Here is an 18676-nt window from a genome sequence, read left to right as displayed (position 1 = left end):
TTGCTGAATGGTGGATGAGGGAGGATCTTGTATGCTTGCTTGTTGGTAGAGCAACAGTGGTCTAGGACTTTATTGCCAATAGTGGTGAAAGAGACGTGTTGATGGAAGTTGGGCATCACATGTCTTAATGATGCAGAATTAAAATAGCCGGTGACAAGAAAGGCAGCCTCCAGATGTAAGTTTTCCTGCTTGTTTATAGCCTCATACAGTTTGTTAAGTGCCAGCTTGTTATATATCTTGTCCTGAAGTGGAATGTATACAACAGTCATGATAACAACTGAAAACTCCCTTGGGAGGTAGAAGGTTTCGGCTTTTGACCATCAGATATTCCAAGATGGGTGAATAATGAGTCGAGACTACCACTGCGCTCGATTCAGCACACCATTAGTTGTTGATGAAGAGGCAAACCCCTCCCCCTCTCGATTTCCCTTACTCTACTGTCCTGTCCGCTCGGCGAATAGAAAATCCATTGAGTTGGATAGCCATGGGGAGTATCTTGTCTGAAAGACATGTTTCAGAAAAGCAGAGAATATTGCAGTTAATCGAGTCCCATTGGTAGCAAATCTGAGTTCGGAGGTCATCCATATTATGATCAAGTGACTGTACATTGAACTGAGAAAGTACATAGATCCTTCATGAAAACCTGCTCCAGAGCGCTCAGGACAAGCACACAGCCAAGACAACGCAGGAAAGTATTCAGACCCTTTACTCAGTACTTTGTTGAAGCACCTTTGGCAGCGATTACAGCCTCGAGTCTTCTTGGGTATGACACTACTAGCTTGGCACACCTGTATTTGGGCAGTTTCTCCCATTCTTCTCTGCAGATAATCTCAAGCTCTGTCAGGTTGGATGGGGAGCGTTGATGCATAACTATTTTCAGGTCTCTCCAGAAATGTTAGATCAGGTTTAAGTCCGAGCTCTGGCTGTGCCACTCAGGGATATTCAGAGACTTCTAGCGAAGCCACTCCTGCGTTGTCTTGGCTGTGTGCTTAGGGTTGTTGTCCTGTTGAATGGTGAACTTTCGCCCCAGTCCGAGGTCCTGAGCCCTCTGGCGCAGGTTTTCATCAAGGATCTCTATTGTACTTTGCTCCGTTCATCTTTCCCCCGATCCTGACTAGTCTACCAGTCCCTGCCACTGAAAAACATCCCCATTGCATGATTCTGCCACCACCATGCTTTGCCGTAGGTATGGTGCCAGGTCTCCTCCATACGTGACGCTTGGCATTCAGGCCAAAGAGTTCAATATTGGTTTCATCAGACCAGAGAATCTTGTTTCTCATTGTCTTTAGGTGCCATACAAACAATAGTATGCAAGTATAAACACCATGGTACCACGCAGCCATCATACCTCTCAGGAAGGAGATGCGTTCTGTCTCCTAAAGATGAACGACTTTGGTGCGAAAAGTGCAAATCAATCCCAGAACAACAGCAAAGGAACTTGTGAAGATGCTGGAGGAAACAGGCACAAAAGTATCTATATCCACAGTAAAACGAGTCCTATATCGACATAACCTGAAAGGACGCTCTGCGAGGAAGAAGCCACTGCTCCAAAACTGCCATATTAAAGCCAGACTACGGTTTGCAACTGCACATGGGGACAAAGACTGTACTTTTTTGAGAAATGTCCTCTGGCCTGATAAAACAAAAATAGAACTGTTTGGCCATAATGACCATCGTTATGTTTGGAGGAAAAAGGGGGGGGCTTGCAAGCCAAAGAACACCATCCCAATCGTGAAGCACGGGGGTGGCAGCATCATGTTGTGGGGGTGCTTTGCTGCAGGAGGGGCTGGTGCACTTCACAAAATAGATGGCATCATGAGGTAGGAAAATTATGTGGATATATTGAAGCAACATCTCAAAACATCAGTCAGGAAGTTAAAGCTTGGTCGCAAATGGGTCTTCCAAATGAACAATGACCCCAAGCATGCTTCCAAAGTTGTGGAAAATGGCTTAAGGACAACAATGTCAAGGTATTGGAGTGGCCATCACAAAGCCCTGACCTCAATCCTATAGAAAATCTGTGGGCAGAACTGAAAAAGTGTGTGCGAGCAAGGAGGCCTACAAACCTGATTTAGTTACACCAGCTCTGTCAGGAGGAATGGGCCAAAATTCACCCAACTTATTGTGGGAAGCTTGTGGAAGGCTACCCGAAACGTTTGACCCAAGTTAAACAATTTAAAGGCAATGCTACCAAATACTAATTGAGTGTATGTAAACTTCTGACCCACTGGGAATGTGATGAAAGAAATAAAAGCTGAAATAAATCATTCTCTCTACTATTATTCTTGCATTCTTAAAATAAAGTGGTGATCTTAACTGACCTACTCAGGCCACTACTCAGGCCACTACTCTACTACCACATATCTACAATACAAAATCCATGTGTACGTGTATGTAGAGTGCATGTCTTATCATGTGTATGAGCGAGCATTTGTCTGTGCCTGTGTGTGTGTCTCTTCACAGTCCCCGCTGTATTTCTATCAGTTTTTTAAATCTGATTCTACTGCTTGCATCAGTTACCTGATGTGGAATAGAGTTCCATGTAGCCATTGCTCTATGTAGTAATGTGCGTCTCCCATAGTCTGTTCTGGACTTTGGAATTGTGAAGAGACATCTGGTTGATGTTGATGCCTGGCCTACGTATAAACGATGTAGAATATAGAATGTAGATATTCTAAATACATCTGAGACGTCTTGACAATTAGCAAACAATATCTAAACTGCATCTTCCTGATGCATCACGTATACATCCGTTGGGCAGAGGAATCTGGGCCATCTGGATTTGTTGCCTCTCTCTCACACTCATTTCTTCTGTCTCACACCCACACATTTTTTTCTGTCACAACCACACGCATATACACACATTTATTCAAACTGCCATATGTCGTTCTTAAGGCATTAAATGCTGAATTTTGTTAGGAATATTGTTCCATCAAAAAGGCTTTCTAAGACTCTGTATATTATATTGCTTCATTTCCTGTTATAAAAGGAATAAGCTACTAGCAAACATTGTGACAACCAACCCCGTACTTTGCGACAACCAACCCCGCAATGGGGCTGGTTGTCAAAAGTGGACAGAGTGTGTTTGATGGCTTATAACTCCATGTTGGAATACTATATGAGAATAAAAACGGTCCCCATTTCAACCCAATACCTTTCTTTCTATTAATGTTGAAAAGAGTCTTGTAAGATATACTGGTGCTGAGAACTACACGAGAGTAAAACGTGTGACAAGCAACACTGGTCTCCCCTACAGATTTTTCCATGATGAAAGGAGGAGACTTGATTTTGCCTTATAAGCTGATGACAAAGAGAGAAAATGCAGTGACATCACTGGGCATTCCCCCCTATTTATGCACACAAATGATTGCATCTCTGACACTGAGGTCACTGACAGACAACAGCTGCTGAACAATGTTCACATCAACACACAGACAGTCACATTATATGTCCTTAGATGAACTGGGAGAAGGGTGGGGGGGATAGAGAGAGAGAGAGAGAGAGAGAGAGAGAGAGAGAGAGAGAGAGAGAGAGAGGGAGATTAACAAACACCAGGGGGTTGGGAAGGGAATAAAGGTCAAGGATCAACAGGAAGACACAGAGGAATAGAAAACTACAAGTACGAGGAGAGTGTCCTAAGAGTGGAGGATGGAAAGACAGAGGAGAGAGAGAGTGGAAAGGGTGGAAAGGGGGACAGAAAGCTCCAAGAAGAGACAAATCGGACCCTAACACTCAGCCATGTCAATAACACACACACAAAATCAGAACCAGACTTACCACGGGACAGAGAGAGAGCTAGGAGGGTGGAGGATAAGGAGACCCATCCTCTCTCTCTCTCTCTCTCTCTCTCTCTCTCTCTCAGTATACATTTTAATACCATGGTGATGGTGACCTCACTCAGACAGGGTTATTTTAAAACGCCAGGCAGGCAGCGTTAATTATCACTGTCACATTAACACGAGCATTTTCTCACTGTCTGACAGGCTTTATGATAATTAAAGTAGAGAAAAATAGGAGCTCATCCAAGACGAATGGTGGTTGAATACACTGGGATCTCCATCATGGCCTAGAGACTATGCTGTCCTCCTACATTAACTATTAAATTAGTATATTACGACTCCCTCACGACACAATGCTTGCTAGAGTTATCCCTCTATAGTGTGAGCATACGTTTACAGTGCCTTCTGTATTCAGACCCCTTGATTTTTCCACAATTTTGCTACCTTACATCCTTATTCTAAAATTGATTAAATTGTTTTTTTCTCTCATCAATCTACACACAACACCCCATAATGTCAAAGCAAAACAGGTTTTTAGACATTTTATCAAATGTATCAAATATAAATAACTAAAATATATATTTACATAAGTATTCAGACCCTTTACTCAGTACTTTGTTGAAGCACCTTGGGCAGCGATTACAGCCACGAGTCTTCTTGGGTATGACGCTACAAGCTTGGCACACCTGTATTTGGGGAGTTTCTCCCATTCTTCTCTGCAGATCCTCTTAAGCTCTGTCAGGTTGGATGGGGTGCGTTGCTGCACCTTGTAAATAAGGTTTTCCTGTTTTTTATTTTTAATGCATTTGCAAAAATTCTAAAAACCTGATTGACTGCTGAGGATTTTATTTATTTAATCAATTTTATATTAAGGCTGTAACATAGATTTTTTTTGTTTAAAGTCAAGGTGTCTGAATACTTTCCGAAGGCACTAGACGTCCCTTCCCTGTCCAAATGTCTGTCTGTGTGTGTATTTACACACCTATTTGCAGTGTCTCTGTCTCTGCAGCATGGACAGAGCTGCTCTTTAATCGTCCCGTCCCGTCTCCCCCGCTCCCGCTCCCGTCCCCCACACACACACACACTGGGCATTAAGCTCTCTAATAGATCAGCGTTATCTTGGTGGTGCAGAAGTGGATCGTCCCAGTCAGAAGTCAGATTATAACAGTCTGATGTTCTTTACTGCACTACGGCACAGAGCACTTGTTCATATGACACCTTCCTGCACTTTGATGAATACAACTGTTTCCGTGTCCCTAAAGGCACCCTATTCCTATGGGCCCTGGTCAAAAGTAATGCACTATATAGGGGATAGGGTGCCATTTGGGATGCAAACCACTTATTTACGACCTATCACCACCACAATATAGCCTGTACTGTGAAAGAGACAATTCACTGTCTGTCTGCCGTCTGTCTGTGTTCTCATCATGTGGCTTCCATTACTCTGGATCTATCTCTCCACATGGCTAGCTTAATGCTTTTGCTGGCTCATAAAACAAGAGAGATGGCCTTATGGTGAGAGCAAAGACATATCGCCCTCTACACTGACGCTAACTGACACCGGACCAAATGTACTATTGTACGCCTACTCATTTGTCCCAGTGTGAGAATAATTTAATATCAAATCAAATTAATTTATAAAGCCCTTCTTACATCAGCTGATGTCACAAAGTGCTGTACAAAAACCCAGCCTAAAACCCCAAACAGCAAGCAATGCAGGTGCAGAAGCACGGCGGCTAGGAAAAATCAAATCAAAGTTTATTTGTCATGTGCGCCGAATACAACAGGTGTAGACCTTACAGTGAAATGCTTACTTATAGGCTCTAACCAAAAGTGCAAAAAAGGTATTAGGTGAACAATAGGTAAGTAAAGAAATAAAACAACAGTAAAAAGACAGGCTATATACAGTAGCGAGGTTATAGAAACAGCAAGGCGACATACAGACACCGGTTAGTCAGGCTGATTGAGGTAGTATGTACATGTAGATATGGTTAAAGTGACTATGCATATATGATGAACAGAGAGTAGCAGTAGTGTAAAATAGGGGTTGGCGGGTGGTGGGACACAATGCAGATAGCCCGGTTAGCCAATGTGCGGGAGCTGGTTGGTCGGCCCAATTGAGGTAGTATGTACATGAATGTATAGTTAAAGTGACTATGCACATATGATAAACAGAGAGTAGCAGCAGCGTAAAAAGAGGGGTTGGGGCACACAATGCAAATAGTCCGGGTAGCCATTTGATTACCTGTTCAGGAGTCTTATGGCTTGGGGGTAAAAACTGTTGAGAACTCTTTTTGTCCTAGACTTGGCACTCCGGTACCACTTGCCATGCAGTAGTAGAGAGAACAGTCTTTGACAATTTTTAGGGCCTTCCTCTGACACCGCCTGGTCAAATTTTATTTGTCACATGTTAATGCGAGTGTAGCGAAATGCTTGTGCTTCTAGTTCTGACCATGCAGTAATATCTAACAAGTAATCTAACCTAACAATTTCACAACAACTACCTTATACACACAAGTGTAAAGGAATGAATAAGAATATGTAAATAAAAATATATGAATGCGTGATGGCCGAACGGCATAGGCAAGATGCAGTAGATGGTATAGAGTACAGTATATACATATGAGATGAGTAATGTAGGGTATGTAAACATTATATAAAGTGGCATTGTTTAAAGTGGCTAGTGATACATTTATTACATCAATTTTTCCATTATTAAAGTGGCTAGAGTTGAGTCAGTATGTTGGCAGCAGCCACTCAATGTTAGTGATGGCTGTTTAACAGTCTGATGGCCTTGAGATATAAGCTGTTTTTCAGTCTCTCGGTCCCAGCTTTGATGCACCTGTACTGACCTCGCCTTCTGGATGATAGCGGGGTGAACAGGCAGTGGCTCGGGTGGTTGTTGTCCTTGATGATCTTTTTGGCCTTCCTGTGCCATCGGGTGGTGTAGGTGTCCTGGAGGGCAGGTAGTTTGCCCCCGGTGATGCGTTGTGCAGACCTCACTACCCTCTGGAGAGCCTTACGGTTATGGGCGGAGCAGTTGCCGTACCAGGCGGTGATACAGCCCGACAGGATGCTCTCGATTGTGCATCTGTAAAAGTTTGTGATTGTTTTTGGTGACAAGCCGAATTTCTTCAGCCTCCTGAGGTTGAAGAGGCGCTGCTGCGCCTTCTTCACCACGCTGTCTGTGTGGGTGGACCATTTCAGTTTGTCCGTGATGTGTACGCAGAGGAATTTAAAACTTTCCACCCTCTCCACTACTGTTCTGTCGATGTGGACCCAGTGATGTACTGAGCCGTGTGCACTACCCTCTGTAGTGCCTTGCGGTCAGAGGCTGAGCAGTTTCCGTACCAGGCAGTGATGCAACCAGTCAGGATACTCTCGATGTTGTAGCTGTAGAACCTTTTGAGGATCTCAGGACCCATGCCAAATCTTTTTAGTTTCCTGAGGGGGAATAGGCTTTATCGTGCCCTCTTCACAACTGTCTTGGTGTGATTGGACCATTGTAGTTTGTTGTTGATGTGGACACCAAGGAACATGAAGCTCTCAACCTGCTCCACTACAGCCCCGTCGATGAGAATGGGGACGTGTTCGGTGCTCCTTTTCCTGTAGTCCACAATCATCTCCTTAGTCTTGGTTACGTTGAGGGATAGGTTGTTATTCTGGCACCACCCGGCCAGGTCTCTGACCTCCTCCCTATAGGCTGTCTCGTCGTTGTCGGGGATCAGGCCTACCACTGTTGTGTCGTCTGCAAACTTAATGATGGTGTTGGAGTCGTGCCTGGCCATGCAGTTTTGGGTGAACAGGGAGTACAGGAGAGAACAGAGCACGCACCCCTGGGGAGCTCCAGCGTTGAGAAGCAGCGTGGCAGATGTGTTGCTACCTACCCTCACCACCTGGGGACGGCCTGTCAGGAAGTCCAGGATCCAGTTGCAGAGGGAGGTGTTTAGTCCCAGGATTCTTAGCTTAGTGATGAGCTTTGAGGGTACTATGGTGTTGAACGCTGAGCTGTAGTCAATGAATAGCATTCTCACAGAAGTGTTCCTTTTGTCCAGGTGGGAAAGGGCAGTGTGGAGTACAATAGAGATTGCATCATCTGTAGATCTGTTTGGGCGGTATGCAAATTGGAGTGGGTCTAGGTTTTCTGGGATAATGGTGTTGATGTGAGCCATTACCAACCTTTCAAAGCACTTCATGGCTACGGACGTGAGTGCTACGGGTCTGTAGTCATTTAGGCAGGTTGCCTTTGTGTTCTTGGGCACAGGGACTATGGTGGTCTGCTTGAAATATGTTGGCATTATAGACTCAATCAGGGACATGTTGAAAATGTCAGTGAAGACACCTGCCAGTTGGTCAGCACATGCCCGGAACACACGTCCTTGTAATCCGTCTGGCCCCGCAGCCTTGTGTATGTTGACTTGTTTAAAGGTCTTACTCACTCCCTAGAAATATAATTTGTCACACACACAACAATGATAACGTGTAAAAATGTTTGGCTGTTGATAAAGTATACATATACAGTTCATTCGGAAAGTATTCAGACCCCTTAACTTTTTCCACATTTTGTTACATTACAGCCTTATTCTAAAATAGATGAAACAGTTTTTCCCCCGTCGTCACTCTACACGCAATACCCCATAAAGACAAAGCAAAAACAGGTTTTTAGACACTTTTGCAAATGTATAAAAAAATAATAATACTGAAATATCACATTTACGTAAGTATTCAGCCTCTTTATTCAGTACTTTGGCAGCGATTACACCTTCAAGCCTTCTTGGGTATGACGCTACAAGCTTGGCACACCTGTATTTTAGGTGTTTTTCCCACTCTTCTCTGCAGATACTCTCAAACTCTGTTACTGTAGCTTGGATGGGAGCATTGCTGCACAGTTATTTTCAGGTCTCTCCAGAGATGTTCGATCGGGTTCAAGTCCGGGCTCTAGCTAGGTCACTCAAGGACATTCAGAGATGTGTCACGAGCCACTCCTGCGTTGTCTTGGCTGTGTGCTTAGGGTGGTTGTCCTGTTGGAAGGTGAACCTTCGCCCCAGTCTGAGGTCCTGAGCGCTCTGGAGCAGATTTTCATCAAGATCTCTCTGTACTTTGCTCCATTCATCTTTCCCTCAATCCTGACTAGTCTCACAGTTCTTGCAGCTGAAAAACATCCCCACAGCATGATGGTGCCACCACCATGCTTCACCGTAGGGATGGTGCCAGGTTTCCTCCAGACGTGACCCTTGGCATTCAGGCCAAAGAGTTCAATCTTGGTTTCATCAGACCAGAGAATCTTGTTTCTCATGGTCTGAGAGTCTTTAGGTGCCTTTTGGCAAACTCCAAGCGAGCTGTCATGTGCCTTTTACTGAGGAGTGGCTTCCGTCTGGCCACTCTACCATAAAGGCCTGATTGGTGGAGTGCTGCAGAGATGGTTGTCCTTCCGGAAGGTTCTACCATCTCCACACAGGAACTCTGGAGCTCTGTCAAAGTGACCATCATGTTCTTGGTCACCTCCCTGACCAAGGCCCTTTTCCCACGGTTGCTCAGTTTGGCCAGGCGGCCAGCTCTAGGAAGGGTCTTGGTGGTTCCAAACTTCTTCCATTTAAAAATGATGGCGGCTACTGTGTTCTTGGGGACCTTTAATGCTGCAGACATTTTTTGGTACCCTTCCCCAGATCTGTTCCTTGACATATTCCTGTCTCGGAACTCTATGGACAATTCCTTCAACCTCATGGCATGGTTTTGCTCTGACATGCACTGTCAACTGCGGGTCCTTACATAGACAGGTGTGTGCCTTTCCAAATCACGTCCAATCAATTGAATTTAGCACAGGTGGACTCCAATCAAGTTGTCGAAACAATTCAAGGATGATCAATGGAAACAGGATGCACCTGAGCTCAATTTCAAATCTCATAGGAAAGGGTTTGAATTCTTATGTAAATATATACTGCTCAAAAAAATAAAGGGAACACTTAAACAACACATCCTAGATCTGAATGAAAGAAATAATCTTATTAAATACTTTTTTCTTTACATAGTTGAATGTGCTGACTACAAAATCACACAAAAATAATCAATGGAAATCCAATTTATCAACCCATGGAGGTCTGGATTTGGAGTCACACTCAAAATTAAAGTGGAAAACCACACTACAGGCTGATCCAACTTTGATGTAATGTCCTTAAAACAAGTCAAAATGAGGCTCAGTAGTGTGTGTGGCCTCCATGTGCCTGTATGACCTCCCTACAACGCCTGGGCATGCTCCTGATGAGGTGGCGGATGGTCTCCTGAGGGATCTCCTCCCAGACCTGGACTAAAGCATCCGCCAACTCCTGGACAGTCTGTGGTGCAACGTGGCGTTGGTGGATGGAGCGAGACATGATGTCCCAGATGTGCTCAATTGGATTCAGGTCTGGGGAACGGGCGGGCCAGTCCATAGCATCAATGCCTTCCTCTTGCAGGAACTGCTGACACACTCCAGCCACATGAGGTCTAGCATTGTCTTGCATTAGGAGGAACCCAGGGCCAACCGCACCAGCATATGGTCTCACAAGGGGTCTGAGGATCTCATCTCGGTACCTAATGGCAGACAGGCTACCTCTGGCGAGCACATGGAGGGCTGTGCGGCCCCCCAAAGAAATACCACCCCACACCATGACTGACCCACCGCCAAACCGGTCATGCTGGAGGATGTTGCAGGCAGCAGAACGTTCTCCACGGCGTCTCCAGAGTCTGTCACGTCTGTCACATGTGCTCAGCGTGAACCTGCTTTCATCTGTGAAGAGCACAGGGCGCCAGTGGCGAATTTGCCAATCTTGGTGTTCTCTGGCAAATGCCAAACGTCCTGCACCGTGTTGGGCTGTAAGCACAACCCCCACCTGTGGACGTCGGGCCCTCATACCACCCTCATGGAGTCTGTTTCTGACCATTTGAGCAGACACATGCACATTTGTGGCCTGCTGGAGGTCATTTTGCAGGGCTCTGGCAGTGCTTCTCCTGCTCCTCCTTGCACAAAGGCGGTGGTAGCGGTCCTGCTGCTGGGTTGTTGCCCTCCTACGGCCTCCTCCACGTCTCCTGATGTACTGGCCTGTCTCCTGGTAGCGCCTCCATGCTCTGGACACTACGCTGACAGACACAGCAAACCTTCTTGCCACAGCTCGCATTGATGTGCCATCCTGGATGAGCTGCACTACCTGAGCCACTTGTGTGGGTTGTAGACTCCGTCTCATGCTACCACTACAGTGAAAGCACCGCCAGCATTCAAAAGTGACCAAAACATCAGCCAGGAAGCATAGGAACTGAGAAGTGGTCTGTGGTCCCCACCTGCAGAACCACTCCTTTATTGGGGGTGTCTTGCTAATTGCCTATCATTTCCACCTGTTGTCTCTTCCATTTGCACAACAGCATGTGAAATTTATTGTCAATCAGTGTTGCTTCCTAAGTGGACAGTTTGATTTCACAGAAGTGTGATTGACTTGGAGTTACATTGTGTTGTTTAAGTGTTCCCTTTATTTTTTTGAGCAGTGTATATATATTTTTTTTATACATTTGCAAACATTTCTAAAAACCTGTTTTTACATTGTCATTATGGGGTATTGTGTGTAAATTGATGAGGAAAATGTGTATTTAATCCATTTTAGAATAAGGGAAAGGGAAAGGGGGGATAATAAGGCTGTAATGTAACAAAATGTGGAAAAAGTGAAGGTGTCTGAATACTTTCCGAATGCACTGCAGGTCATCTCTATACTGACATGTTAAAAGGTTAACATGCGCTCCCCAAATAGGTTGTTAGAGCGGCAACTGTGTGCATGCATGTATGTATGTCTGTGTAAGTGTGTGTTGGTTTTTATTTGAGGATGTGTGCAGGAAGGATGGAGGACTAGACAGATGTAATCCTCAGTCAGCCAGGCAGCAGATCTGCCTCGAGCCTGAGTACCTTTATATTTAGCCAGTAGTAAATTAGGAAATGAATCAAAACAGCGCTGGCAGAGAGAGAGAGAGATTATCTCTACACTGTATAAACACACTTAAACATGTACACACACACACACACAGCCTTGGTTACAAGAGTAATAACATTTGCCTGGTTACTGTATTAGAAATGAATGTGTCTGTTTTGGCAGGAAGGGAGCTCTGTGACATCTTTAACTCATGGAGAGGAGAGCTCTCCTGTACGGCTCCTTTGCCAGGGCAGGATCACAGCACTGCTATATGGTGCCAAAGGCAGAGCTTTGATGAAATGAGAGGACCTCTAGTCAAAAGGAGGAGAGAATATCACACCGGTCAAAGGTCTATGTTCTATTTAAACTCTAGTAAAGTCCACAGCATACTAATAGACCACAGTGGTCAGCAACCTATTATGTTATTTGCCCCAATAACCAACTGTTTGACGTAAAAATATATGTGCCTCAGAACTGGACGGTTGCCACACCACAGAACCTGTAGCCCCAAAGTTAGAGCACAGAAGCATTTTTCTATCCACCAGTCATCAGCTCTGGGCTTCTGTGGACAGTCAGAAAATAATGAACATAACATTTCTTCACCACAGCGCCCCATAAATCCTGTTTCTATTCTTGGAAATAGGAACAAATTTTTTAGAAAAGGATAGCTGCTCAGAGTGTGTGTATGTGTGTGTGTGTGGGGGAGGGGTTACGTTTTTTGGGGTGAAGGAATGTAGGCAGAGTGACTCTGTGACTCAAGCGTTTCCATGATCCAATGATCCGAGAGCAGCACATTCCGAGACACTGCAGAGTTCCAGATGCGAGCATATCGCTGACTCTGTGTGTGTCTGTTTAGACCCTACATCCCCTATGTAAACGCTCCATCCCTGATCAGAGTCACAGGGCTCTATTTTCGACTGGCTTTAACATTTACATTTACATTTACGTCATTTAGCAGACGCTCTTATCCAGAGCGACTTACAAATTGGTGCATTCACCTTAAGATATCCAGTGGAACAACCACTTTACAATAGTACATCTATATCTTTTTTTAGAAGGATTACTATATCCTATCCCAGGTATTCCTTAAAGAGGTGGGGTTTCAGGTGTCTACGGAAGGTGGTGATTGACTCCGCTGTCCTGGCGTCGTGAGGGAGCTTGTTCCACCATTGGGGTGCCAGAGCAGCGAACAGTTTTGACTGGGCTGAGCGGGAACTGTGCTTCCTCAGAGGTAGGGGGGCCAGCAGGCCAGAGGTGGATGAACGCAGTGCCCTTGTTTGGGTGTAGGGCCTGATCAGAGCCTGAAGGTACGGAGGTGCCGTTCCCCTCACAGCGCTAGTGTCAAACGATTTGCAATTTGGACTTGTACATTTTCCAACCCTTGCACCCGGTTGGAAAGGTGTCAGTGACTGTAAGTAGTCTGTTTAGGAACGTCTAGTTATTTACTAAAAAGACTGCTTATTGTTTTTATTTATCATTTTGTTTAAAAAAATGCATCTTTCACTTTCCTCTGTTGGACATAACTGTCAAATCGCGGGAATTTGTCAACGGTGCTGAATCCGCTTGTAGGCCATTTGCCTTCTCTTTGTTTACCTTTCACGTGGCAAAGTCACTGCTAGCCATATCAACGGCAATGGAGGGCTATAGCGATATACATTTGGGAGCAGTGAGTGAACATTCCCCCTTTCTCTTTATATTGGACCTTTTTCCAGCTCCTGTGAAAAGTTTGGATGTGGCTAAAACCCTCCATATACCTTGTCTTAATATGACCACGGGGAGCAATTATGTTGCCTGTAACTGTATTTAAACATAGCCTTTTTAAAACAAGTTGTTGTTTCGTTTTATAAGAATTTGATTAGAATTGTTCACCGTCTTGCTTATTGACAACGTTTGGCAAGTCCATGGCTCAGACATAATGCATTTTACAGTAGGCCTATATCAGTGTGAATGCTATGTTTAACAATATATTTCCATATTGAAGCCATGAAATTACTTAGAAAAACGTGGACAGTAAACATGTTTAACATATTTAAAAATATATGGGATAGGCCTACATTTTGTTTCTGTAGGCTATTTAACAAACTACTGTAGGCTATAACACACTAACGCACATAGCATCTCTAAACAACTCAGCTGCCAGGAAGCGTCTCTAAACAACTCAGCTGCCAGGAAGCGTCTCTAAACAACTCAGCTGCCAGGAAGCGTCTCTAAACAACTCAGCTGCCAGGAAGCGTCTCTAAACAACTCAGCTGCCAAAGCATCTCAAAATCAGCTGCCAGGAAGCGCTCTAAAATCAGCTGCCAGGAAGCGTCTCTAAACAACTCAGCTGCCAGGAAGCGTCTCTAAACAACTCAGCTGCCAGGAAGCGTCTCTAAACAACTCAGCTGCCAGGAAGCATCTCTAAACAACTCAGCTGCCAGGTAGCATCTCTAAACAACTCAGCTGACAAGACAAAATTTGAAACAACTCAATTGGCTAGTTCAGCTATCTGTCAAAAAATAGGCAGATTGTAACGTGATCCTACTGCTACGATTGTACATTTAAGTCATTTAGCAGACGCTCTTATCCAGAGCGACTTACAGTAGTGAATGCATACATTTAATTTTCATTTCATGCATTTTATATATACATATATATTTTTTTGTACTGGCCCCCCGTGGGAATCGAACCCACAACCCTGGCATTGCAAACACCATGCTCTACCAACTGAGCCACAGGGAAGGCCAGGTCGTAACTCTGCTCTTTCACATATCGCTCCATCGCTCATATCATTTGGTGCCGTTTACTGCAACTATGAGAACTATCTCAATGGCGATGGCATTTGCTTCCAAGCCACGAATGTGCATAATATCTAACAAGGAGAGAGAGGGTAGGAAAAAAGATGATACAACGATGCACGTTCTGTATGAATGACTCATATCTGCCCATAGTTTGAAAAGTGAAAACACACACAGAAGCGCTGATCTACAGCTTTCTTGGTCCATAAACATGTAGGAAGATTCTTAGGTGGCGAAACATATTGGCAACCTTTATTTAGGCATTTTAAAACACTTCCTTTCCCTATTACGACAATCATCTAATTCAACTGTCAATTTACAGATAGAATTGCGTCTGGCCAGATCAGCACATCAGTAAATAGCTAACGTTACACCATAAGTCAGAAATGGTTCGTTGCCGAAAATGGTGCATGTTCAAAATGATAACCAGCTAACGTTGGCTAGTAGCTCCTACCTGATAAATGATCACCATGTTTATCTAGCCAGCTAGCTAGCATAGTAGCTAGATAGCTAACACCACAGATGAAAGGATTAGTTATCCTACTCTTTCATAACAGGTCACATAGCTATCTGCTTAGCTAGTTTGCTTATTGCATGCATGTCCGGGCATGTACAGAAGCCTTATTATTAGTGAATTAACTAAAGTAATATTTGTAAAAGGAGTTCAATTTCTGAATACTGCACTTTTCTATTGGAGAATGAGATCGCTTGCTGCTGCTTATTCTCTCAGCTAGACATTCCTCAGCATTCTGCAGTGTTTGTGGCTCAGGCGATGAGTGGCGGCTGGCATAACAGCAGCCTTGCTATGTAGATTGACTATACTTACAACTTGTTTATTAATCAAAACCCAGACCTTTCACACCACCACACCATTAATCCCCACTGAAAATAACAAAAATATTTCTGACACACCCTCGGATCCTATAGCTTTATCGCCAGTGCTAAGATTTACTATTATGTTAGTTTTGTTAAATTAGAGCCCACAGTGTCTATGTAAACCCTACATCACTGAGCAGAGTCATAGTGTCTATGTAAACCCTACATCACTGAGCAGTCATAGTGTCTATGTAAACCCTACATCACTGAGCAGAGTCATAGTGTCTATGTAAACCCTACATCACTGAGCAGAGTCATAGTGTCTATGTAAACCCTACATCACTGAGCAGAGTCATAGTGTCTATGTAAACCCTACATCACTGAGCAGAGTCATAGTGTCTATGTAAACCCTACATCACTGAGCAGAGTCATAGTGTCTATGTAAACCCTACATCATTGAGCAGAGTCATAGTGTCTATGTAAACCCTACATCACTGAGCAGAGTCATAGTGTCTATGTAAAGCCTACATCACTGAGCAGTCATAGTGTCTTTCCCTACTACTGAGCAGAGTCATAGTGTCTATGTAAACCCTACATCACTGAGCAGAGTCATAGTGTCTATGTAAACCCTACATCACTGAGCAGAGTCATAGTGTCTATGTAAACCCTACATCACTGAGCAGAGTCATAGTGTCTATGTAAACCCTACATCACTGAGCAGAGTCATAGTGTCTATGTAAACCCTACATCACTGAGCAGAGTCATAGTGTCTATGTAAACCCTACATCACTGAGCAGAGTAAAATTTGCAACCCTAGTATATCAAATCCAATCAAATTTGCACCGAATACAACAGGTGTAGACCTTACCGCGAAATGCTTACTTACAAGCCCTAGACCACAATGCAGTTTTAAGAAAAATAAGAGTTAAGAAAATATTTACTAAATAAACTAAGTAAAATAAAAAAAATACATAAAAAAACTATAAAATAACAATAACCAGGATATTACAAGGGGTACCGGTACCGAGTCAATGTGCGGGGGTACAGGTTAGTCGAGGTAATTGAGGTTATATGTACATGTAGGTAGAGGTTCAGTGACTATGCATAGATAATTACGAGTAGCAGCAACGTTAAAAAGGGGGGGGTCAATGGGGGGGGGGGTCAATGCAAATAGTCAGGGTAGATATTTGATTAGCTGTTCAGCAGTCTTATGGCTTGGTGGTAGAAGCTGTTAAGGAGCCTTTTGGACCTAGACTTGGCGCTCCGGTACCGCTTGCCGTGCGGTAGCAGAAAGAACAGTCTATGATTAGGGTGGCTGGAGTCTTTGACAATTTTTAGGGCCTTCCTTTAACACCGCCTGGTATAGAGGTCCTGGATGGCAGGAAGCTTGGCCCCAGTAATGTACTGGGCCATACGAACTACCCTCTGTAGCGCCTTGCGGTCGGATGCAGAGCAGTTGCCATACCAGGCGGTGATGCAACCAGTCAGGATGCTCTCGATGGTGCAGCTGTAGAACATATTGAGGATCTGGGGACCCATGCCAAATGGGTCTCCTGAGGGGGAATAGGCGTTGTCGTGCCCTCTTTACGACTGTCTTGGTGTGTTTGGACCATGATAGTTTGTGGGTGATGTGGACGCCAAGGAACTTGAAGCCAATAAACTTAAACCCAATAGCTAACTTTATATATAACCTAACTGATATTCTCTCTAACACTATGTCTAAAATTATATATTTTCACACACTGCACAGCTCACAGCATGCGACTAGCACTGTGTCTCCTGCAAACACCAGAGTAGAGCAAACACAACCAGGACCCAAATGTGTTTAATTTAATTTCCTTTGGAGGAGTTGGAGTCTGAGCAAAGAGCAAAGCATCACTATCAATTCTCCTCTACTGTCTCTGCCCGTAGAGAGAGCAGGAGAGAGGAGTACAAAGGAATGAGGAGCCAAGAGTGAGAAGGACTGACAGACTGATACAAAAAGAGAATGAAAGTGTAGGAGAAAGATGGAGAGAATTGCCCTCAAAAAGAAAGTGAAGTCATAAGAAGAGCGGCATTCAGATTCCATTGGGTTCAGGAGGGAGGTCACGCTCAGAGTTGGTGAGTAAAGTTGAGGCTGTAAGTGGTCCCAAATCAGTAGCAGTGCATCAGTAAAAGTGACACACACCATCTCTGTCTCAATATCTGATCACAGAACAACAGCATGGGACAGTGGAGAAGAGTAAGCTACACTTAATGGTGCCCCTTTACTAGTGTTACCTGGCCTGAAAACAGATTGAATATCAACCAACAAACGATTGAGCTCTGCTGATTCTCTTGCATCATCTGATCTCAGACCAGCTGAAGAACACTCTACTTTTATCACTTTTATCTCCTGCCATCCATCTCGGAGGGAAAAACACAGACTTCACGACTGTACAGACCACCTGACGTATAACTGGGAAAGCAAACTAAACTCCCATCTCATCTGAGACCAGTAAAGTGAAGAGAGGTAGCTAGGTTAAAATGATGGACATAACGTAGAGATGTACCAACCTCGGACACGGGCGTAGCAGCAGCCACACATGGCCAGCACTTTTCGGAACAGGTGTTGACATCCGCACCCCCGCTGATGGTGACCCCCCTTCATGCTGATTCACTACCGCTTGTCCCGAAAAGTCCAGGGGCGGGCATGGCACAGGACACGCACACTCACCCACAAATACACAAACGCATTCCTGTGGTAATCCCCAGAAGGGATCAGTATAAAAAATAATCTGACAATAGGAAAGAAAGCTTGCTCCACTCTCTGTTAAGTCCCAAAGCAGGAGGAGGATATCCAAAGACAAGATGTGGAAAAGTGAAAGAGGGAGGGAGAGAGAGATAGAGAGAGAGAGAGAGACGTGGAGAAACAATATGCTTTCCACGACTCACTGAGCTCTCTCTGTGGTTAGATAGTGGGCTAATGTTCTATATGTGAGAGAGAGAGAGAGAGCGAAAGAGAGAGAGAGAGAGAGAGAGAGAGAGAGAGAGAGAGAGAGAGAGAGAGAGAGAGAGAGAGAGAGAGAGAGAGAGAGAGAGAGAGAGAGAGAGAGAGAGAGAGAGAGAGAGAGAGAGAGAGAGAGAAATATAAGGAGAGAGGGAGGCAGGAAGAGGAGATGGGATGGAGAGAGGAAAGGAAGGTGGAGTCTACAGCTCTGCTCGCTGGCTATTCCAACATGTAGTTCCCTCCTCCCCTTGTATTTTCCTCTCTTTTTGTCCTTCCCATTCTCCCTCACCATACCATACAGGTTTCATTCTCATTTACCCAGTGTCTGCTTCTCTCACCCAGACCTTACCTTGGCAGCCCTGCCTCATTCTTTCTCTTCCTATGTCCTCCATTTGTGGAAAGTAT

At 44.4% G+C, this 18676-nt stretch overlaps 1 protein-coding gene across 1 annotated transcript in view; it reads right to left on the bottom strand.

Annotated features, from left to right (window-relative positions):
* Positions 1-18281, bottom strand: part of LOC106565529 (rho guanine nucleotide exchange factor 25) — a 60691-nt gene extending 42410 nt beyond the window's left edge. The window contains exon 1 of the mRNA XM_014132766.2: positions 17839-18281. Coding sequence (XP_013988241.1) covers positions 17839-17932 — 94 coding nt within the window. The 5' untranslated portion in view covers positions 17933-18281. The remainder of the gene's footprint in view (positions 1-17838) is intronic.
* Between the last annotated feature and the right edge of the window lie 395 nt (positions 18282-18676).

Source organism: Salmo salar, chromosome ssa12 (genome assembly GCF_905237065.1).
Source record: "Salmo salar chromosome ssa12, Ssal_v3.1, whole genome shotgun sequence".
Classification (NCBI taxonomy): domain Eukaryota; kingdom Metazoa; phylum Chordata; class Actinopteri; order Salmoniformes; family Salmonidae; genus Salmo; species Salmo salar.
The sequence above is the reverse complement of the archived record's forward strand: the minus strand, read 5'-3'. Positions and strand labels throughout refer to the sequence as shown.